The sequence below is a fragment of the Muntiacus reevesi genome, chromosome 16, assembly GCF_963930625.1.
Source record: "Muntiacus reevesi chromosome 16, mMunRee1.1, whole genome shotgun sequence".
In the NCBI taxonomy this organism is placed as follows: domain Eukaryota; kingdom Metazoa; phylum Chordata; class Mammalia; order Artiodactyla; family Cervidae; genus Muntiacus; species Muntiacus reevesi.
In genome coordinates this window covers 34,176,558-34,201,227 of record NC_089264.1, presented here as the reverse complement: position 1 = coordinate 34,201,227, position 24,670 = coordinate 34,176,558, and the positions used below count along the sequence as shown (strand labels likewise).

At 35.4% G+C, this 24,670-nt stretch overlaps 1 protein-coding gene across 5 annotated transcripts in view; it reads right to left on the bottom strand.

Moving 5' to 3' along the window:
* FAM13A (family with sequence similarity 13 member A) overlaps positions 1–24,670 on the bottom strand; it is a 298,485-nt gene that overhangs the window by 166,138 nt on the left and 107,677 nt on the right. For 4 of the 5 annotated variants that reach the window (XM_065907141.1, XM_065907137.1, XM_065907138.1 and 1 more), the window contains one exon: positions 4,895–4,969. The exons of the other annotated variant lie outside the window; for it this stretch is intronic. In XM_065907141.1, the coding sequence (XP_065763213.1) occupies positions 4,895–4,969 (75 nt within the window). The remainder of the gene's footprint in view (positions 1–4,894; positions 4,970–24,670) is intronic. 5 annotated transcript variants of the gene reach the window in all.

Genomic DNA, 24,670 nt, shown 5'->3' with positions numbered 1-24,670 from the left:
GGAAGTCATCTAAATATTGGAGACAACCTAAGTATTAGAAAAATCTAGAATACCTAAGTAAACTGTATTATATATTCTTACTGAAAGTGAATATTGATAGGACACATTTTATTGAACAGGAAGAAGAAAACTGCAGAAGGTGTACATCTGTACATTTTAATACACAATTGTAAAACCTTCAAAATTATGATATCTATTATATATACATACAGGCATTCAGTTAATCTGCAAAAACATATATTGAAATTGTAAACAATTTCAAAACAGGGAGGAGAGATGGTATGTTAGGGTATATTAATCATAAAACAATTTGTATCTTTTAATTCTATTATAGGTCATAAAACCTAAGAAAATAAAAGTGCTTAAAAATTACTCTTTGGTTAACATTTATCAAGTAAGGCTTTTTATACTAATGATAATTAAAAGCAGTTTCAAAATTTCAAAATAGCTGAATATGGTATGACAACATACAAAATGCTATGATTATTAGATTATATATATATATTAAGTATATTGTCTGGCACTTGATCAGTATTAGCAATCATCACTATTACTGCTACTACTACTATTACTTTTATTAAATAAGCACACAAACTAAGTTGATGCATGGAAACAGATACTGAAACAATGTTCAGTGGAAAAGCAGAATGCTAATTAGAATGTTTTATAAATTAAAGCAACCACAAAATACATTCACATCCATTAACAATGACTTTAAAATAACTTTGAATCTTGGTAAAATTAAATGCTTATTAAATGACTGAATTTGTAAATTTAATTATACTGTCACTAAAATTTCTCAAAATTCACATTAGTCTAAGTTTCCAGTTTACTTTGCTAATAGGCATAGGCATTTAAAAAATCATTTAAGAAACTACAAATGTGACAACTGGTTTCATCTTGAATAAAATCTCCTTCATAAATGTTGCATGATCCCTGAAATCACTAACCTCTGAAAATAAAAATAATTTAACAGTTGCTTCTACTACGTAACTGTTTACTTGATAACTACACTATTTTTATCACACATTTTATAGTTAATATGACTTGGTTTACTAAAAGAAACATCTATAAAAGCACTAGGAGAATTCAGTAACTAAAACTATTATGTGCTTGTAATTTTAATTTTACCAACTGAGCTATCAGGGAATCAGAAAGGAAACAGATTATCTTGTATTTTATACCTTCACCCAGCACTGAATTAATTGGACAGTCCTTCTTACACAATGGCCTGAACTCTTTTTTTAACCTAGGTCAAGAACATAGCAAGTTCAGTGGGAAGTCTAGGTCATACACCAAGGAGAGAGAGAAGAAAGATAGGTTTTTTTCCCTCAGTTCCTGGATCCTCTTCAGGGTTTATACTGTGACCAATGAACATGAGCTATGAGGCTTATTTAGAGTCACTGGCATTTGTATTAGGCAGAAGATTTTGTCTCTTCTCCTCAAATCATGATCATACTAGGTTACAAGAAACTATGTCTATGTTTTACACCTCTTTAAAAATCTGTTTGATGTTCCCTTCCATATTGTCTATTCCAGTTACTTGTTTGCATATGTAGTCTATCCCGTATGGGGCATGAAATAGTTATATGAGCATGTCCTTGAACTAACAGGGCTGGTGATCATTGCTCATCCAGGAAGTATCATGGCACTGTGTAATGAAGGTGTCATTTATTTTTTCCAGCGGACTCAGGTCAAGAAGAGGTTTTCCTATGTATGGGAGAGAAATACAATCCTCCCCATTGCCTAAGAGCTTTCCCCAACAGCTAGCAGAGGGAACACAGATGGGGACAGATGGTTTAGACTAGAGAGACATCTCCAGAGCCAATGGGACACATGCCATTTCTGGATTACCATTTTACATCTCTAGCCATATAGGGATCAGAAATATTTAGCTGTCCAAGGCACATACGGCTGTAACTAGAGATGTCTGAGAAAGACCGCTATGGAGGCCAAATGAAGTAACATTAGTACCAAGGATACACATCATTCTCATAGTTCCCTAAGTCATTCTAGAAAGGACACACCATCCACATTTTGTTTTTTATATCAACTATATTTTGAAGGTGTTTTCAGCTTCACTTTTCAAAGATCAACTGCTAGAAAAAAGATCTTTAATACAATCTGGGGGAAAGAGTTAGTGCCTTATAATCTTGTGTGCCTTATAAGCATGTGTATAGCTCACATGCTCTGCTTCATTTCTGGGGATTTGAAACTACAAGGATTTTAATCACCTCTAAAGTAAGCAAAGCTAAGCTAAGATCAGCATGCTCATGTAAATTTAAACCTGCTCATGTAAGACCACAAAAAAGCTAAAGTCACAAACTGCAGATTAATTAATGAAGCAATTTCTCTATTAGCTTGGTCATGAACAATACAATGAGACTCACAGAGGGTAATCAATGCACATTAATTACTGATTCTCTATATGCCTGAAATATTCCAAATTGGATTAATTTCATAAGAATAAGAGAATCTCATCAAACAATTTTTACAATAGGTTTCAAGATTATCTTACATTTAGAAAGTGATTCATCTAAGGTCTCTTCACCTAAAAGTAGGTATACCAATAAAAATGAAGATAACGAGCAAATGTTACCTAAAAATGTTTCTGAAATCCTATATTTTTCAATGCATTTGTTTTGGTGAGCATATTTTTGACACTGAATTTTTAACAGTAAACAAGATTTCTTCTGGAGAACTGAAGTTATGTAAATTTGTATGGAAAATATATTAGTGAAAAAGATTAAAAAAACAGTCTGATCTGGAAAGAAAAGCATAGTAGTTAAAACAATTTTCCAGAAAAAAAGGTGGAAAAAGTTTCCTAAAAAAGATTTTTAAAAAAATTAAAAAAAAAATAACTGTAGCCTCTTACTGTAAGATACTAAGTAATGACTCACACTTAACTTGATTTGCCTGTAAAAATAAAGCCAAAATCATTTTTATAATAATGTGCAATTAAAAGTAAAGACAAGAATCCTTTAAAATTTTGCCCACAATGTACTCGGGAAAATTTGGAGAAAATTTTTTCTTAGAATTGGAGAAAAACAAAAAGTAGCTCTATAAATATCACAGGACTTCCTTGGCGGTCCAGTGGTTAAGAATTCTCCTGCCAATGTAGGGGACACAGGTTTGATCCTTAGTCTGGGAAGATTCCACACGCCTCAGGGTAACTAAGCCCGCGCACCAGAGCTTCTGAACCTGCTCACAACTACTGAAGCCCATGTGTCCGACAGCCTGGGCTCTGAAACGAGCCACTGCAGTGAGAAGCCCGTGGCCCACAGCTAGAAAGCAGCCTCCTCTCTCCACAACTAGAGAAAGCCTGGGCATGGCAAAGAACATCCAACACAGCCAAAAATAAATAAAATTTCAAAATATACACTGGCCAGTTAGGAACATCATATACACCTAGTATACAGGAGAGTGAGTGACTGAGTGGGTGAAGTTGCTCAGTCGTGTCCGACTCTTTGCGACCCCGTGGACTGTAGCCTACCAGGCTGCTCTGTCCATGGGATTCTCCAAGCAAGAATACTGGAGTGGGTTGCCATTTCTTCTCCAGGGGATCTTCCAGACCCAGTGATCAAACCTGGATCTCCCATATTGCAGACAGACGCTTTACCCTCTGAGCCACCAGGGAAGCCCAGTATATGGGAGAAGTTCTACTTAAAAGATTTAAGATTTGGAAAGGGGCTCTAAAATTAATGCAATCACTCTTCTGGGTGTATCAAATAAATTCTCATGATATATTTCAGTTAAATGAGTTTTTCTTCTCAGTAGCAAAACAAATATGTGCATTTTGAAATTATCTTAATAAGGAAAACAAAATTTTACACATTATACCCTTAATTCTGTCATATGTATGATAGCTCACATCAAAAAGTCTTAATACATGCTAGAGAGGGTATGGAGAAAAGGGAACCCTCCTTTTGTTGGTGGGAATGAAAACTGGTACAGACATTATAGAGAACAGTATGGAGGTTCCTCAAAAAACTAAACATAGACCTATCATATGATTCAGCAATCCCATTCCTGGGCATATGTCTGGAGAAAATCATAATTCAAAAAGATACATGCACCCCAATTTACAACAGCCAAGACATAAAAACAGCCTAAATGTTCACTGACAGGGGAATGAATAAAGAAGATGTGGTGTGTGTATGTATACACACACACATACAGCAGAATATTAGTCATAAAAAAGAATGAAATATTGCCATTTGCCGCACACGGATGGATTTGGAGCTTATCATACTAAGTCAAGTAAGTCATACAAGAGAAAGGCAAATAATACATGATATCACTTATGTGTGGTATCTAAATGACACAAATGAATTTTATTTACAAAACACAAACAGACTCACAGACTTAGAAAACAAATTATGGCTACCAAAGGGGAAAGGTAGGGATGAGGATAAGGAGGTTGGGGTTAACATATACACACTGCTATACATACAATAGATAATCAACCATGACCTGCTATATAGTACAGGGAACGCTACTCAGCACTCTATAATAATCTATATGGGAAAACAATCTGCAAGGTAATAGATGTACGTATAGGTACAACTGAATCACTTTGCTGCACATTCGAAACTGACACAACATTGTAAATCAACCATACATCAATGTAAAATACAAAAAAAAAGTGGGTAATACAAAAATTAAAATATCACTGTTAAATAATAAGTGTGTTGAGCATTTTTGGATGACTATAATCCTGGATTACACAGTAAATATAACATATAAAGTATATAAAGTATATGCTATACTTAAGACCACTAGGTCCAAAGAAGATGGGGTGGTGGTGCTGAGGGAAATACAAGCGACAAAACATGGAAACACAAGATAAAGAGTCTTCCTAAATGTTTCTGCCTAAAGAGCAGAGATAGCCTACCTTGGTTTTTGGAGATGGCTTTTGTGCGTCTCTTTCAAAATCTTTTGTTAGAAGGATGTTCTTACAATTGGCCTCCTATAAAAGAAGTATGAAAGAAACATTAGCGACTGAAGAACACCACCCTAATCAGAAATTACAATATAGCGAAAATCATTTCTGGATTGAGTTGTTCACACCAGAATCTAGTGAGATTGTAGTGAGAAGCCAAAACATTTCTTTTCTTCATCACATACAACAGTGAAGTAACATAAGACAGTGACAGAATCAGTATGGCACCTATAGGACATATATATTCTAAGATGATATATCATGTCACTTATATATTCACAGACAGCTCACTTCTCCTTTGGAGAACTAAAGAGTAATTTTCCAAGACATCAACACCAAACTTTGCATTTTCATCTTTTTCCAAGTATTTCACAAATGGGTTATGATTCTATAAATATTTTATAATAAAACAAATTCCTTCATATTGTTTTGCAAACTGCTACTGAATAGTGACAATATCAATATCCTGAGAAAAAATATCAGAGTATCTGTTTACAAAATAATTAAACTTCTAAGTCCTTGGTTCATGCCAATATAGTACATGCAAAAATAAGAGCAGAGATTATGGGTGGCAGCTTACTTGGAGTTGGATAGATTTACTATTTATTTCTACATATTACATGAAAAGAATAATCTTGTTGTTTTAAAAAATAATACAGGGATTCACTTCTGAATAGCCATTAAGTTTAGTAAATTTTCCATAGATGATTCTATCTCTAGATTAAAAAAGAACAAAAATATGTAAAAGGAAGATGATTTTTGACAACAATGCTAAGAATAGGTCAGATTTCTTGTACTTGCTCCATAACCTTTACCTCAGCATCTCATTTCTTTTCCCATCATGCTTACCATTCAATCACTTAAATAATGAGTTTTTTTTTCAAGTTCGTCTCATGGTTAATTAATCATCATCCTTTTTTAAGATCATCATCTTTTAAACAAAACTACAGTCTACATACCTTGCAATGTTACTAAAATTTGCTGGAATTATTTTGTTTCTAAAGAAAGTAGTATATTATTAGTATAAAACATTCCTAAAGGAAATAATAACACTACTCACTACTAATAAATAACTACTAAATTATAGGATATATCAGGCACAGTGCTAAAGACTTTGCATTTATAATACCATTTCCACCTCAACAGTCTATGAGTTAAGTACTATAATTGTATTGTATTATCATTATTCCCCTTTGAACTATTAACATTACACAATAAAAGTGTACAGAAGTTAAGTAAATTGCCTCATGTCACACAGGATTCAAAGATGGTTTCGAATTACTTTTAACGCCTGAGCTCTTATCACCTATAGATACTACTTATCATCCAATATACTCAGTATCTTAAAAGAGTAGGTTGTAGAATCACAGCATTTTAAAGCCAAGACAATTCTTAAAGAACCAGTGCTCAGCTATCCTCCCCCCATTTTACAAGTGAGAGATGTGGATCCTGAGGTGATGTGACCAAAATCACACAGAGGGTGGGGCCTGGGCCACAGGTCTGTACATGGCGCCTGTTCTCTGCTTTGCGGTAGGGAGCAGTATCCCCAGACTCAGAGGAGACCAGAGCCTCTTGTGAGCTGGAGAGGGGTGTGTGTGGGGGGGTGTCACTGCAGTGCTGCCAACACACTCAGCTGCCTGTGGCCTCGTGCACAGCCCTATGTGTGGATCAAGGGTACATTTCTGAGATCTCCAAATAAGTGAGCCTTCCAGTCCTACCCATTCCCATCAGTCACAACACCTGCTGGTGAGAAGCTGTTTACTGGAAATAGTGAATGAACCCATTCCCGTTTCTGACTCACTGTGAGAGGAATAAACTATAACCAGAATGATATTTAAAAGGTCCAAGTTATTAACTGCATAATCTGTTGTGTAATTTGGCTACACTTGGAAAATATAATTAGGTATAATCCTTATACCTCTTTTTAAACGACTAGTACATAAATGTTAGACTGTGATGAGAAGAAAAAACGCTGACTGGTAAGAGAATAGGAATAACTGACCTTTGTTTACGTCTGTTTGGTTTATAATGCCTACAATTTTTTCTTCCTTGTGCATAAACTAGAAGAGACGGTATCCCCTTTAAAAGTGATGGTATCACCCTTATTTTGCCTCCCTGTCCCTGTGAATTAATAAATATAAAGCTGAGAGTCAGCTTTCCCCTAAAAGACTCTGAAAGTGCTTTCAGTAAACTTTTAACTGAAAATGCCACCTACATAAATTCTTTCATTTTTTGTTTTATGACTTCAAATTCAGACAACAGAGTCATTGTGAAGTTTAGTAGTCACAGCACAAAATGCAGAGTCAAGAGATCTGCCTTCTCATCCTAGTTCTCAAACTAACCATCTCTAGGAAGCCAGGCAAGCATTTTAACCTCTTGGATCTCTCCCTCAGTTTAAAGATCTATAAAACAAAGGGATTGATTAGATGTGTTCCGAGAATTCTATCTAGTCTTAAATTTCAAGATTTCGTGGTTCTTCCAGGAAACAGCATTTATTGACTAAAAGGTAAGCCATGTCCTCTTCAGAGCTGCATTCCCAGAGCACGCTCAGAATGCTGCAGAGGTGTGGGCTCCCAAGCAGTGGCAGTGAGCTACCAAATACGGGCAACATTCCCTGCAGGGTAGTGTTACTCAGATTTCTAGAGAAAAATTAAGTAATTCAACTAGTAGCTTAAATCAATAACGCTAATAACTTAGTTTATTGCTTTAAAACAGATATAGTGTGGAAACTCGGTAATGTATTATGAGAAACAGTTTAAAGATTAAGCCTTTTTAAAGTTGTGCTTTTAAAAAGCCACTTATACTTGTAGGCATATACCTGAGAATTAAAAACATATGTCCACACAAAACTTATTACATGAGTGCTAACAGTAGCATTATTCATAACAGTCCATAAATGTATATAGCCCAAATGTCTTATCAACTGATGATCAGATTTTTTAAAAAATGGGATATTCACACAATGGAATATTGTCCAGCTATAAAACAGAATAAAGCACTAATATCTGCTAATAATATCATGAAAACAACATGCCAAGTGAAAGAAGTCAAACGCAAAACGACAGACATACTGCGTGATTCCACATATATGAAATGTCCAGAACAGGGAAATAGCAACAGGAAGTAGATTGGCGGCTGTCAGGGTCTTGGGAGTGACAAAAATGTTCTGGAATTAGGTAATGGTAATGGTTGTACAACTTTGTAAACATGCTAAAACTCAAGAAACTGCATACTGTAAACAAGTGAACTGTATGGTACATAAACTGTATCTACATTTAAAAAACATGGCTTTTAAAGCTAATCCCCAATTCTCGGGGCAAAGGGAAGGAACCTCAGGTTTGTGTTTAAACTCTCTCCTTAGAAGAACTTCTTTGCAAAGGTTTGAAGGGGGAATGTTTTTGTTTGTAACTATTAAACTATATGTGTGCATGGAAATTCTCTCAAATATTAACTGAGCCCTATTATGTGTGGCATTCCAATGCTGGTCACTGGAGGATGGAATGACAAATTAGATACAAATGTATTACACAGGGTATATTTATATTTATTTTAAACATTTCCACTGCTTGAATGAGACTTCTGACTGAACTGACTGCCCATTCTAATGACTCTGAGCAACAATCAATTGTTTAAACCTGCTGTGTCACTTTGGTATCATGAAAACACCACTTTAAAACACAATAGGGAAAGAAAAAAATACCTTGTTTGTCACGGCTTTGTTGGCCTTACCATTCACCTACTAATGACATTAAAAAATACAAACACAGTTGCTGTTCCCTCAGCCGAGCCCACTGACCGCAGATACTCGCAGTGTGCGCCAGCGCTTCATCCAGGCCTGTTTAGGGTTCACTGCGGAGCACGCCCTCCTGAACACGCCATCTGTGTCACCACTGCTCTGCGCACTGCTGACGCTCTCCATTTCTTCACTGCGCTCAGCAATGTATGACTGTAATACCGAGTGGTTTCAATTCCTCACTATCCATCTCACCCTACTCCATGAGCAGACCTATATCACGCACAATGTGAGATCTATATCCTATCGCTTCCGAATATATTCACAGGGCCCCGTACAGTCTGGCACATAGCAGAAGCTCAATTGTAGTGAATGAGTAAACCAAATCAATGAACAATATCCCTCTCTAATTTTTTGCAATCCTTTATGCATTCCTCTTGTTTTTAATTCCCTCCTAATCAGCTTATACTTCAGGACCTTTCATTCCTTTTCTAATGCCTTTCATTTCCTTCCTCTGGTCTTTAATCACTGCATTTATCTCATAAAAGGAAGAATCCAGTGATATGCCTTCTCTGTGTTGAGAAGGGAGCAACTGAAAGTGGCTGGGAAAAAAATAATTGAATTGGTTGACTGTCATGCTAAATGTATTAACAGAAATCTTCACAGCAATCCTGCTATATTTCTTTAGTAAGGTTTCCGCTCTCCAAGATGATATTTCATGTCTCCTCGTCTCTTCTCAAACCCCTTTTCTTCCATTTTAGCATCAGAGAAAGTTCTCATCACCCTTCCCCCCGACTCCCTATCAAATTTACAAGTCACTCTCCATTCCTCCAGTTACAATAGAAGATTCTGGTACTAATCAACCACTCCCTTAATGCCACCCTCAATACTATCTCCTCTCATCTTCTCAAGGAAATCACTTTTCCAATTCTACCCTCCCACACCCTCTCTATTAGACAATTCCCATAATCACAGGCAGGCTCTGTAATTATCCTAAATAATCAAACAAAACTCACTTCCTTAATCTTACTTCTTCCATTAGTGGTGGTCCCAAGTTTTTTTCTTTCCTTTATAACCCATTCCTCCAAAATAGCTGTTTTCATGATCTCTACGTCTTTAGCTTTGATGCCCCCAAATCTGTTTTGTTGTTGTTGTTGTTGTTATTCTATTTTTTTATTTTTGTTTTTATTTTTTAAGTGGTCACTACTCCACAGAAAGTACTGAAAACATTCACAGTTTGGTCTCCATCTTACTCAGGTTCTTAGCAACATGTGACCCAGATGACTATATCTAATAGCTGCCACATCATCACTGGTAGGGGAAAAAAGTTGCCTAACTCACTGACTAACTTCACATGATCTCTTTGGATTCTGCTTCTCCTTTATACAATAAAGTTACATATCTACTAGTTATTGGTTTGTTTTGTGTGTGTGTATTAGTCAGTCAGTTGTGTCCGACTCTTTGCGACCCATGGACTATAGCCTGCCAGGCTCCTCTGTCCATGGAATTCTCCAGGCAAAAATACTTGAGTGGGTTGCCATTTCCTTCTCCAGGCGATCGTCCCAACCCAGGAATTGAACCAGGGTCTCCTGCATTTCAGGTAGATTCTTTACCATCGGAGCCATTCTTCTACTAAATAGAAATTCTGTGAAAGCAAATAATTTGTCTTTCTCTTGTGTGTGTTTCAGTCTCTCAGTGGTGTCTGACTCTTTGTGACCCCATGGACTGTATATTCTGCCAAGCTCCTCTGTTCATGGAATTCTCCAGGCAAGAATACTGGAGTGGGCTGCCATTTCCTTCTCCAGGGGATCTACCCCACCCAGGGATCAAACCTGAGTCTCCCACATAGCAGGCAGATTCTTTACTGTCTGAGCCACCTATTAGGGTCTTTCATACTTATTATTAAAAGTGCATGCCACTGAAAGTGCCTCATATAGCTGGAGCTCAATAAATAAGTGTTGAATAAATAGTTGAATGAAATTGGAGTGACTCAAGGGTTGATGTAGAGAAGTCTCTTCCCAAATGATACAATGATCTCAGAACACTTTAACTGCTTTTAATACAACCAATATCTAGTGACTTCTAAATTTGTATTACTATCTTTGACATTTCTACTAAGCTACTTATTTCTAAATGTCTACTTGGCAACTCCATCTTGATGTCTAATAAGCATCTAAATTTAGTATGTCCAAACCTGAGCTTTTGATTTATCAGCAAAAACATATTATGTCAGTCCTGAGTGTCTTTGCCAGATTATCAAATGGTACCCTGTGACTTAAGCCAAGGTCTTAGGTATTGACCTCGATGCCTTCCTTTCCCGTACCTCCCACCATCAACCCTACCATCAGGTCCACTCAGCACTCTCCAAAGCAAACTGGGATTAATTCACTTCTATGTACGTGGCCACCTCAGTTATAGCCATCATTGTTCACCTAAATTACTTCATCCTGCCTTCTACAAGCTTTACGTACATAAATCAAATGAGGTCACTCCACAAGCAGTGTCTTATTACTCCTGGAATAAAATCCAAACTTTTTAACCTTATCTACATAGTCCTGCAAGTTCTAGCCTGCCCATACTTCTCTAACCTCACTCACACCACTTGCCCCCTCCTTACTATGCCTCAGCCATAGTGGCCTTCTTTTTCAACCTTCAAATACTCTAAGACCCTTCATGCCGTCAAGCATTTGCCCCTCATGTTCCCTCTCCCTGGAATGCCTCTCCACCATTTCTTTAGCATGGGCGGTCTTCAGCTCGTATGTCATCCCTTCAGAGATGCCTGCTTTAACAACCTCATTTAAAGTGGCTTCCCTGGCTACACTCTTATTGAAAGTGAAAGTTGCCCAGTCGTGTCTGACTCTTTGCTACTCCATGGACTTTATATTTTATATACATTTTTTGAATGAACAAAGAGAAAAATGCCAACTCATACATTTCCCTTCCCTTTAGTATTAATTTCCAACCACTAAAGAAATGTGATGAATCTCCATGATATTGAGAATCAGATAATAATACATTTTTTATTACTTGGATAATATAATGATGAGTGAGGGCAGGTGGCAAATAAGCTACTATAATGACAGGCAGTCATCAGAGAAGTGCAGATGGTAAGCTGGGGTCAAACCACAACAAGTGATTTGGTTGAATTTAGTGACTTGGAGATCAGAGGATAGACAGCAATGCTGATATGATTACAAGTGGGTGTTTTAATAGCCAAAGCCTAAGGCCTCCTTCAGGAAAGAGATACAAAGAACACTGCTACTTTGTACACAACCAGAATGCAATAAATGTCATTGGCAGATTGCAGACCACTCCTTACATACCATAAACATCTCCTCTTTAATTCATCTGTATCTGCAAAATGAATGTTAATTTGACTGACTATAACAAATGAACAAGATGTTTTATTAAAACTCAAAAGCAGTATGACGTTATCTTCACATAAATAAATGGAACAAATTGAATTAAAATAGCATTTAACAGATTTTCATTATATAAATGTTTGGGAAGAAATCTGTAGTTCTTGGGCTTGGAGCAGGGAAATATAAATGGAGGAGATGAGAAGTAATAAAGTTTCAGATATATTTTGAACTCATTGCTTATATGCACAGGTACAACCTTAACTGTCTTTTAAGTATCTTGAAAATTGCTTTACAGAGAATGGCAGCCAGTCATTTCTAATTAAAGAAAAAGGAATGAGAATGAATATAGCAAGGGATGGTTAAATTAAAGATTGAAACATCACGAAACATTAGAATCTGGACTTCGCTGGTGGCTGACACAGTAAAGAATCTGGCTGCAATGCAGGAGATCTGAGTTCAGTCCCTGGATGGGAAAGATCCCCTGGAGAATGAAATGGCAACTGACTCAAGTACTCTTGTCTGGAAAACCTCATGGACAGAGGAGCCTGGTGGGATACAGTCCATGGGTTCACAAAGAGTCAGACACTACTGAGTGACTAATGCTTTCTTTCTTCTAAACATTAGAATCTGGATGTGTGATTGTATCATTACAATCCATTATAGTTTTCTCTTCCTTTCACTCTGTTACCTCTTCTAGAGAAGCTTTTTGTAATAATCTCATCAAAAACAGCTCTCCCCAGTTACTCACAACTTGCTTTATTTCTGTTACAGTGCCTCATGGTTTAAGATTGGTTTGTGTGTCCATATATCGTGCTGGAGATTTCAGATCTATTCTCAATATCTGTGCATTTCTTTGTTAAGTTAGTCCACCATGTTTTCTTGCTTCACAGTCTTGACTTGAAGAAGTTTTAACTTTTTTACTGATTTGCACAGGGATTTGAATCTGCTGTCATAAGTGACCAAGCACAGGCCAGACTCAAGCCTTTTTTATTTGCTGGTCTTTCTGCCTGGGATGCTCTTCTTCCTCATACCTATATACATGACTTACTCCACCAAATCACTGTGATCTCCACACACCTCAGAGAGGTCTCCCTCAAGTCTCTATAGAAAATAGTGACTTCACCTTCCTTCTCTCCTCTCATACACTATTAATCTCAAGTCCTCATCATGGTTTAATTTTCCTCACAGACTATATCATCAAATACCATATTAATCTCCTTAATTGTTTACTGTTTGTGTCCCCTTACTAAAGCGGCAAACTCTATGAGGGCAGAGATTTTTTTTTTAAATTAAACCTACAGCTCTAGTTCACAGAATACTGCCTATAACATAGTAGGTATTTAATAAATGGTAGCTCAAATTAGACTTAATTGATATTTTCAGGATATTGCATTCAAAAAAAGCAGAAGACAGGCTTTTTTTAAGTGCACACAGTATATTATCTAGGATTGATCACATATTAGGGCACAAAACAAGTCTCAACAAATTTAAGAGTACAGAAATTATTTCAAGCATCTTTTCTGATCACAATGGCATGAAACTAGAAATTGACCACAGAAAAAGAAATGAGAAAAAATGATTACATAGACACTTAACAGCAAACTACAAAAAAAATGAAAATACCCAATGGATCAATGATGACATGAAAGAAGAAATTAAAAAATATCTTGATGCAAATGACAATGAAAACATAAGCATCTAAAAATTCTATGGGATGTAGCAAAATAAATTCTTAGAGGGAAGTTCATAGCAATACAGGCCTTCAAGAAACAAGAAAAATCTCAAATAAACAACTAATCCAACATCATCCACCACCTAAAACAATTAGGAAAAGAAAACAAAACTTAAAGTCAAGCAGAAGGAAGGAAATAATAAAGATCAAGAGGAAATACATGTTAATAGAATAGAGATTAAAAAAACAGAAAAATAAAAAATCAATACAACCATGAGTTGGTTCTTTGAAACAGCAAACAAAATTGATAACCCTCTGGCCAGGCTCACCAAGAAGAAAAGAGCAAAGACCCAAATGAATAAAATGAGAAATGGAAAGAGGAGAAATCACAACTGCTACCACAGAAATACAACCAACCAACCAATCCCCCCAAACATAATAGGATACTATCAACAATTATATGCCAAAAATTACATAACTTAGAAAAAATGGACACATTTCTAGAAATATACCAAAACTGAATCAAGAAGAAATAGATAACCTGAACAGACCAATCACTGGTAGTGAAACAGAATCTGTAACTTAAAAACTCCTTACAAAAAAAGTCCAGGATCACATAGCTTTGCAGGCAAATTTGACCAAAAATACAAAGAAAAACCAGATCCTTCTCAAACTCTTCCAAAATATTTAAGGGGAAGGAACACTCCCACAGACATTCTATGAAGACATCATTAACCTGATGCCAAACCAAACAAAGATACCACCAAAAAAGAAAATTAAAGGCCGATCTCTTTGATGAATATATAAGCAAAAATTCTCAAAAAATATTAGCAAATGGAATCTAACAACACATAAAAAGATCATACATAGTGCTCTTAATTGGATTCATCCCAGAGTCACAAGGATCATTCAATATACACAAATCCATCAATGTGATACACTCCATCAACAACAAAAAAACAAAAACCAGCACTGGGAGGACCCAGAGGGGTTGGGTGGAGAGGGAGGTGGGAGGGGGGATCAGGATGGGGAATACGTGTGACTCTATGGCTGATTCATGTCAATGTATGACAAAACCCACTGAAAAAAAAAAATAAATTAATTAAAAAAAGAAGAAAAAACCAAAAACCATATGATCATCTCAATAGATACAGAAAAAATATTTGATAAAATTCAATATTCATTCATGATAAAAACCCTTAGGAAAGCTGGTATAGAGGGAATATACCTCAACAAAATAAAAGCTATTTATGACAAATTCATGGTCAGTGTAAAACTCAATGGTGAAAAGCTGAAAGCCTTCCCACTAAAATTTGAAACAAGACAAGGGTGCTCTATTCAACATAGTACTGGAAGTCCTAGCCATGGCAATCAAAGAAGAAGAAATAAAAGGCATTCAAATTGGTAGGGAAGAGATAAAATTGTCATGATATGCAGATGATATAATACTACATATATATAACATAAAGACTCCATACAAAACCAACTAGAACTGATAAAGAATTCAGAAAAGTAGCAGGTACAAGATTAACAAAGAAATTAGCTGCATTTCTTTATACTAACAATGAAATATCAGAAAAGGAATATAAACATCAATTTTAATTGCATCAAAAAATTCTTTTAATTTTGCATCAAAGTTCTTTTGAATTAGAAATTCTTTTAACATTGCATAAAAAAAATTCTTAGGAATAAACCTCATCAAAAAGGTAAAAGACTTATATGCTGAGAACTACAAAACAGCAATAAAGGAAATTGAAGATAATATAAACAAATGGAAAGATGTCCCATGGTCTTGGACTGAAAGAATTAATACTGTTTAAATGGCCATGCTACCCAAAGCAATCTACAGATTTAATGTGATCCCTATTAAATTACCCATGATATTTTTCACAGAACTAGAACAAATAATCTTAACATTTATATGGCATCATGAAAGACTCAGAATTGCCAAAGCAATCCTGAGGAAAAATGACAAAGTAAGAGTCATAATGCTCCCAGACTTCAGATTATACTACAAAACTACAGTAATCAAAACAGCATGGTATTGGCACAAATATAGACATATGGGTCAATAGAACAGAACAGAGAGCCCAGAAGTAAACCCACACAGCTATGGTCAACTGAAATTTGACAAAGGAGACAACGGGAAAAAGACGGTTTCTTCAACAAGTGGTATTGGGAAAGTTAGTCACATGCAAATTAATGAAGTTAGAACACATCCTTACAGAATACATAAAAATCATTCAAAATGGCTTAAAGACTTAAATATAAGGCATGACACCATAAAACTCTCCAAAGAGAAGACAGGCAAAACATTATTGGACATAAACTGCATCAGTATTTTCTATGGTCAGTATTCCAAGACAACAGAAATAAAAGCAAAAATAAGTGGGACCTAATCAAATTTTTAAGCTTTTGCACAGCAAAAGAAATCATAAACAACAAAAAAAAGACAGCCTATGGCCTGGGAGTAGATATTTGCAACTAATGTGATTGACAAGTGGTTAATTTTCAAAATATGCAAACAGCTCATACAACTCTGTGTTGTGCTCCAACACATTTCAGCCATGCCCAACTCTTTGCCACCCTATGGACTGCAGCCCGTCAGCCTTCTCTGTCCATGAGATTTTCCTGGCAAGTATACTGGCATGGGTTGCCATGCCCTCCTCCGGGGATCTTCCGAACCTAGAGACTCAACGTGCATCTCCTGCTTCTCTTGCACTGCAGGCAGATTCTTTACTGCTGAGTCACTGGGGAAAACCAACAGAACAAAAAAACCAAACAACTCAATCAAAAAAATTGGCAGAAGACCTAAATAGACATGTCTCCAAAGAAGAAATACAGATGACCAACAGTCACATGAAAAGATGCTCAATATTGCTAATTATTAGGGAAATGCAAATGAAAACTACAATGATGTAGAATCTCACACTGGTCAGAATGTCCATCATTAAAAAGTCTACAAATAACAAACGCTGGATGGGGTGTGGAGAAAAGGGAATCCTACTACACTGTAAGGGGAATGTGGGAATGTGTGTTGGTGTAGCTATTATTGAAAACAGTTTGGAGGCTCCTCAAAAACTAAAATAGAGTTGCCATAGATTCCAGCAATCCCACTCCTAGGCATATATCCAAATAAAACTGTTAATTCAAAAAGATACATACAACTCTATGTCCATAGCACCACTACTTATAATAGCCAAAACATAGAAATGACCTAAATGTTCCCTGACATATGAATGGATAAAGAAGATGTGCATATTTATATGTACAGTGGAATATTTGTTGGAGTTTAGTCACTAAGTCTGGAGAAGGCAATGGCACACCACTCCAGTACTCTTGCCTGGAAAATCCCATGGATGGAGGAGCCTGGTGGGCTGCAGTCCATGGGGTCGCTAAGAGTCGGACACGACTGAGCAACTTCACTTTCACTTTTCACTTTCATGCATTGGAGAAGGAAATGGCAACCCACTCCAGTGTTCTTGCCTGGAGAATCCCAGGGACGGTGGAGTCTGGTGGGCTGCCATCTTTGGGATCCCACAGAGTCGGACATGACTGAAGCAACTTAGCAGTCACTAAGTCAAGACCAACTCTTTGCAACCCCATGAACTACAGCCCACAAGGCTCCACTGTCCATGGGATTTCCCAGGCAAGAAGACTGGAGTGGGTTGCTATTTCCTTCTCCAGGGGATCTTCCTGATCCAGAGAATGAACCCACATCTCCTGCATTGCAGGCAGATTTTTTAGCACTGAGCCACCAGGAAAGCCCAGTGGAATATTACTCAGCTATAAAAATATGAAATAATATCACTAGCAGCAGTGTGGATGGACCTAGAGATTACCATATTGAGCAAAATAAGTTGGAAAGAGAAAACTACCGCATGATATCGCTTACATGTAAAATCTAAAATATGGCACAAATGAACTTATCTATGAAATAGAAACAGACTGACAGATAAAGAGAACAGACTTGTGGTTTCCAAGGGGGAAGGAGTGTAGGGTATTTATCCATACAAGATGGATAAACAACAAGGTCATATTGCATAGCACAGGAAACCATATTAAATAATTTGTGATAAAGCATAATGGAAAATAATGTAAATCATTTTGCTGTATAGCAGAAATTAAAACAGCATTGTGGATCAACTCTACTTCAATAAAATATAAAAAATAAATCAATGGTAGTTCAATGATCAAACAGACTGATTTTTAAAAATAAACTTTCGAAATCACTTCTCCTTCAATTTACCTTCATACTAATGTCACATTAATTTTTATAATTTATGACTCTGAGTCACTCCTTTCCTAAAAAGTCTTCATTGCCTCCAATGACAGATTAAATTTGCACTAATCCTGCGATCCAAAGCCCTTCAACCCATCTTCCTGTCATATTTATGAACATTTATGAATATTTATGTCATATTCCTGTCTTCCTATGAACAATATAACCTGGATCACTTGTTGCTTGTGCTAGTTACGTGTCTCATATCCCATCCCAGACTCTAAAAATATAATTAGTGTTTCAATCTTTTCTGTCTCAACAGCACCAGAGTAGACAACTGATGTTTTGGCATGCCTGGTATCCATTCCCCTTTTTTAGGGAAAGAGTTTCAGGAAACTATCATTTTCCTATTGGCCTCCATGTTCCAAAGTGTCTCTCTGACCAACAAATGGGCATGTCTTCCAAGATATTTCCAACTATCAATTAGACATTCATTTCTTGTCATACCAGGAATGCAAAGACTCAAGAACTGAGAACAGCTGAAGCTAATTTATCCCAATGGCAGCTCTGTGAACAGACTGCCCGGCTCTTACACTGCAGGGTGCGTAGGTTAATGTTCTATGGGAAGTCTAGTTGTCATCTCTGCTTACGTTATTTTCCAGCTTTAATGAGGTATAAATGACAAATGAAAATTGCATGTATTTAAAGGTAGGCAATTTAATGTTCTGAAATACATATTCATTGTGAAATGAGCATTAAATCAAACTAATTAACATATCCATTCCTCACATAATTATTTATTCCGTTTTTGTATGTGTGATAAGAACACTTCAGATGTATACTCCTAGCAAATTTCAAGGATACAATACATATTTTAAACAACAGTTATACTGCTATACATTAGCTTTCCAGAACTTACTTTACAAAATTGAAACTTTGTACCCCTTGAATAACATCTCTCCATTCCCTCTTTTGCCAGTTTCTGCCAACCACTGATCTACTCCTTGCATTCATGAGTTCATCTTTTTAGATTCCATATATAAGTGAGATTATACAATATTTGTCCACATCCCACTTATCTTAGTTTTGATTTGCATTTCTCTGATGATTAGTGATGCTGAGCACCTTCTCCTGTACCTGTTTTTTTTTGTTGCTGGAAGGTATTTGATTACTGATTCAATCTACTTATTTATGTGTCTGTTCTGGTTTTTTATTGCTTCTTGATTCAGTTCTGGTAGGCTGTATGTTTCTAGGAATTTATTCATTTCTTTCAGCTTATGCAATTTTTTGACACACAGGTGGTCAAAATAATCCTTATAATCAATTTATTTTTAAGGCATCCACTGTAACGTCTCATCTTTACTTCTGATATTGAGTTTTCATTTTTCTCAGTAAATCTGGTTAAGGTCCTATTGATTTTAAAAACTTCTCAGCTGATTTATGCTGATGTTTGATAGAAACCAGTGCAATACTATAAGCAATTATCCTTCAATTAAAAATAAATAAATTTTTTAAAAAAGAAAAAAATCTCAAAAAACTTACAGTGATAAAAAATTTTTTTTTCTGTTTTGTGCTTGATTTATTTCTGTTCTAGTCTTTATTACTTCTTTTCCTTCTATTACCTTTGGGCTTAATGTGTTCTTCTTTTTCTTGTTCCTTGAGCTGTAAAGTTAGGTTGTTTGAGAAATTCTTGTTTCTTTTGTAATGCAGGCATTTATCACTATAAATTTTTCTCTTAATATTGGTTTTGTAGTATTCCATAATCTTGGTATGCTGTGTTTTTTTGTTTGTTTGTTTGTTTCTCTTTGAGATGCCTTCTAAACTTCTCTATTTTCTTTTTGGCTCAATGGATCTTCAAGAATAAGTTGTTTAGTTTACACATACTAGTTTCCACGCATTTGTGAATTTTCCCATTTTCTTGCTGCTACTGATTTCTAGTTTCATTCAACTGAAGTCAAAAAAGATACTTGAGATGGTTTCAATCTTGACTTGTTAAGATTGCTTTGTGACCTAAGATGTGATCTCTTCTGGGGAATGTTGTGTGTGCAGTTAAGAATGTGTACTCTTTTGTTGTTGGGTTGAAAGTCCTGAATAAGCCTATTAGGCCCATTTGGTATATAGTGTTCTCCCAGGTAGCTGTTCATTAATTTTCTGTCTGGATGTTCTATCCACTACTGAAAACTATTGTGCTGTTGTCACTTTTCTCCTTCACATGTGTAAATATTTGCTTGATATATTTAAGTTCTCTGATGTTGGGTATATATATAACTGTTAAACCTTCCCATTAGATTGACCATTTTATCATTATAATGTTCTTTGTCTTAAACATAGTTTTTGACCTAAAGTTTACATTTTTTTTCCTGATATAAGCACAGCCATACTTACTTTCTTGGACCATTTTCTTGTCATCATTTTCATGGACTACATTTTTCTACCCCTTCATTTTCTGCCTCTTGTGTGTCCTTATATCCAATGTGAATCCTTTTACACAGCATATAGGTGGATTTTGTTTTTTAACCTATTTGCCATACTATGCCTTTTTAATTGGAGAGTTCAATCTATTTACATTTAAAGTATTGATAGGTGAAGACTTAACATTGCTATTTTTTTCATTGTCTTGTTTGGTTTGCATTTTTTGTTCCCCTCTTCCTCTCTTGCTCTTTTTGTTATCTGATAATTTTGGGAAGTGAATTGCTTTGGATCTCTTCTCTTTATCTTTTGTATATTGATTATAAGTTTTTTTCTTTGTGGTTACCTTGAACATAAAATATTTTGCAGTTATAATCACTGAAGTTGATAACAACTTCCATCACAAACTACACTTTTTTTTTTAACCAACCCAAACACTGTGTGTTTCTGTAGTCATAGATTGCTTCTTTAAAAATTGTGTATCCATTAACAATTTATTTTTTACTTTTATATTAGGGTGAAAGTAATTTACATATTACTATTACAAGTGTAACATTATCCTGTGTTTGTGTCTATTTTTCCTTTACTAGTAAGATCTATGCATTCATACATTTCTGCTTTGCAGTTTACCATATTTTTTATTTTGATTTGAAGAACTCCCTTAAGCATTTTTTTTGCAAAGCAGGGGTAGTGGTGACAAACTCCCTTCATTTTTGTTTTCTTGCCTACTTTGTGTTTTGTTCGTCTCTCAATTTACTTTTCTCTCCTTTATTCTTCAAAAAATAATTTTCTCAGGTAAAATGTTCTTGATTCATAGATTTCCTTTTCTTTTACTTTTTTTTTTACCTTTGCCATTTTGAAACATGTCATTTCACTCTCTCCTGGCCTATAAGGTTTCTGTTGAGAAATCCACTCAGTCTTACTGAGAGGTGGAAGTCTGGGACTTATATATGGTAAGTTATTTTCCTCTTCTTACTTTCAAAATTTTGTCTTTGTCTTTGACTTCTGACAATTTGATTATGTGTCTTGGTGTAGTGTTCTTTGGTTTGCTCATATTTAAGACCATTCATAAATCTGGATGTCCATTTCCCACATTAGATTTGGGGAGTTTTCAGTCATTACTTTTCAAAAAAAAAAAAAAAAAATGCTTTCTGCAACTTTCTCTCTCTTCTTCTAGGACTCCCATAATGCAAATATGATTCAGTTGATGTCATAAAATTCTACAGGCTTTCATTATTTTTTCCCTTTTGATTGGATCATTTCAAATAACCTATGTATGAGTTAGATGATTCTTTCTTCCAGCTGACTGAGTCTGCAGTTGCTCTCTATTGCATTTTTTAAAAACTTCACTTCTTGTATCCTTCAGCTCCAGAATTTCAATGTGGTTCTTCTATTTTATAACTTCTATCTCTGATGAACTTCTCATTTTGTTCATGTACTGTTTTCCAGATTATATTGTCTATCTGTGACTTTTCCGAAATAAATTTCAGTCAGCTTTTACTTACACATAGATGGTACAATCCAATGGATATTGCTGATTAAATATAAGGGACTAGAATAAGGGCTCTGGAAGACACAGGGATATATGAGTTACTCCACAACTTTTAGAGATAAATATGAGCTATTTTCTTAAATTACAATGCAATATAAGAGAAAAAAACTAACTGTTCCAGGCAGAATGTAAGATGTGTTCTCACAGGAGGAGAGAGAGGGTACCCTAAGACAACAGAGGAGATGAGGATTAAATGTACTTGGAGAATGAGAGGGGATTTCATACAAGGAGGAGAATCTGAGATGTGCTAGTTGGACCTCTACTCACCCAAGCAAAGGCAGACTCTGCAAGAAGTATTGAGAGCAGGTGGTTGCTGTGGATAGTCCAGCAGGGGAATGGGACAATAATCGAGGAAGAATAGAGTCAACAAGGGGTGCAATTGTTAAGCTACTAGCGCTTTTTCAGTGGTTCTGTAGCTGCAACCTGGGGAGAAGCTCTAGAACACTCTATAAAATACACATCCCAGAATAATTCCAATCAAGGAGTAAATAGTTGGGAATTTATACCCCCATATTTCTCAGTCATTGGTTAACGGTTGCTCCTAGAGGTATATTACTTTCTAAGCACTTCTGGTCCACAGAAGAATAGCTTCTATCCCTAGGAGGCCAAGTGAAGAAAATGAGAAATTCAGTTCTAAAGCAAATACAAGTAATCTTTGAAAATCTTCAAATACTCTCTTGCTATTTATTGAGTGCCTCTATTTGCCAAATACACACAATATAGTGATTTAAAGTAGGCAACTTCTGAGGTGTCAGTGCCAAAGTACTGCTGTCTCACTGCAAGTAGTTTAAAGATTACCCAGTATAATAATGTTTTCATAAGCAAAAGCAACTTAGTCTATCTTCTGTTAAACATTCCTCATAATAGGAAAGAAGGAATTTAACACCTGGCACATATATATCTAATCTATTCCAATGATTCCTGAGCAGACATGACCTTCTAATGTTTCTCTGTAAGAGTTCCATAAAACAAAACGTCTGGGGAGAAGAAATTCATAGTAATCTGAATTGTAAATGTGTGACTGTGATCTAAAAACTGTAGCCATAAAGGTATGCCAAGCTAAATAATAACTTTTAAAACTGCTTTTATTACTTAACACTTTATGCTTATTGAAAATCTAATCAGTTTCCACTTCTGGAAAGTGCTCATTTGAGTCATGCAAGCAAACAACATTCTGTCATGCTCTATTATCTCTGCTTTTATTAACCATCATTGAATATTTTTTAACCTTCAAACTTGGAACCAATCTAAAAGGCATAGCTCACAACTCAAAGAAAGGTTTGATTTGATGAAATGAGCAAATGAATTTAGTGCTACCTCTGAGTTTCCTGCTGCTCACAATGATAACCTACAGGTCATCTTCACTATGTAAGTCTACTTACACAAAGAGACAACACAGCTAAACACAAAATATCAAATAACAACATAAAAACCAAAACTCTTTTTTTTCCTATTATGACTTGACTGCTACCCATTTGGAGTATTCTTGAAGGGCTATAGAAAAGGCTAGGAGTAGTAAAAACATGTAGAACTGGAGTCAGAAGAACAGAATTGAAGTCTTCCCCTGACAAAAAATTGCTGTAATAGGTATAGAATGAATAATGTATAAATTTTCATGGTAGTGATATTCCAATTAAAAGCTGTAATTTTGATTATTTCTATACTTTGCTTATGATCAGTACTTTGAATTCAAATTCCAGCTGTCATTTACTGCTACTCATATTGAATAATTTACTCTTTAGACTTCCTTATCTGCAAACCAGGATTAAGATCACTTACTTTTCAGGATTACTTTGAGAAGTAAATGAGATCATATGCACAGAAGAACCTAGCACAGTGTCTGCCATGAAGTCCCCCTTCTTCTTTTCACCCCTTTGTTCCTGCACTGATTTTATTTGTGTGTTGTAGACTGTAAATTTCCTTAGGGACAGAGATATATCTTATTTATTTTCTGAAGAGGCCCAGCACATAGTCCTGATCTTTACACAGAGTAGGCATTAAATTTTTTTAAAAGGTGAGCAAATTTTTTAAACAAGTGAACAAACATGTATTGAAGCTAATTTTAGATTATAGCTCTAAATGAAAAATGGAGACATGAAATGTTTTTGAGCATGGAAAAGACATGGGAAATATGCTAGGAAGTTTATGTGATGTTTATTTGAGAAATATGAGAGTTTATATGAGAAATAACTCTATAGGAATAAACTTTGTAGTCAAACTGCCAAAACATATATTGATAAGTGAGCAAGTCCCTTGAACTAATCATCTTGGAAGGCTATTCTAAGATTTTTCTTTTGCTTCTGACATTTTAAATAACTGCTTTGAGAACTTGCATATGAATCACAAGGGAAAATGAACATAATATTTTATAGCCAGATTTCAGTTTTAAAACCAAAAGAAGTTATTTAATCACTACTCCCAAACTTAGCGATCTGCTGTGACTCGAAAGGACTACTGACTATTATCTATAAGCAGATAAACATTAAAGTACAAAGATTTCTCGGTCTAATAGTACATAGAAAAATATGACACATGAATGACATATATTTGAAGACAATTTTAAAATAAATTCCCAAAGATATACTGAGTAATAGCAATGCTGTTTAGTAAAGACAGTTTCACAAGATGTTTATTTGGAATAGAATGAGATTTATCTAACTACTTCTAGAGAGATATTTAGTAACATTTTAATCATATTATTTTGTGAATGTATATATATGAGGCTCTACATTAACCCTGTTAAATATATATACTTAAATATGCACAAAATACACAAAT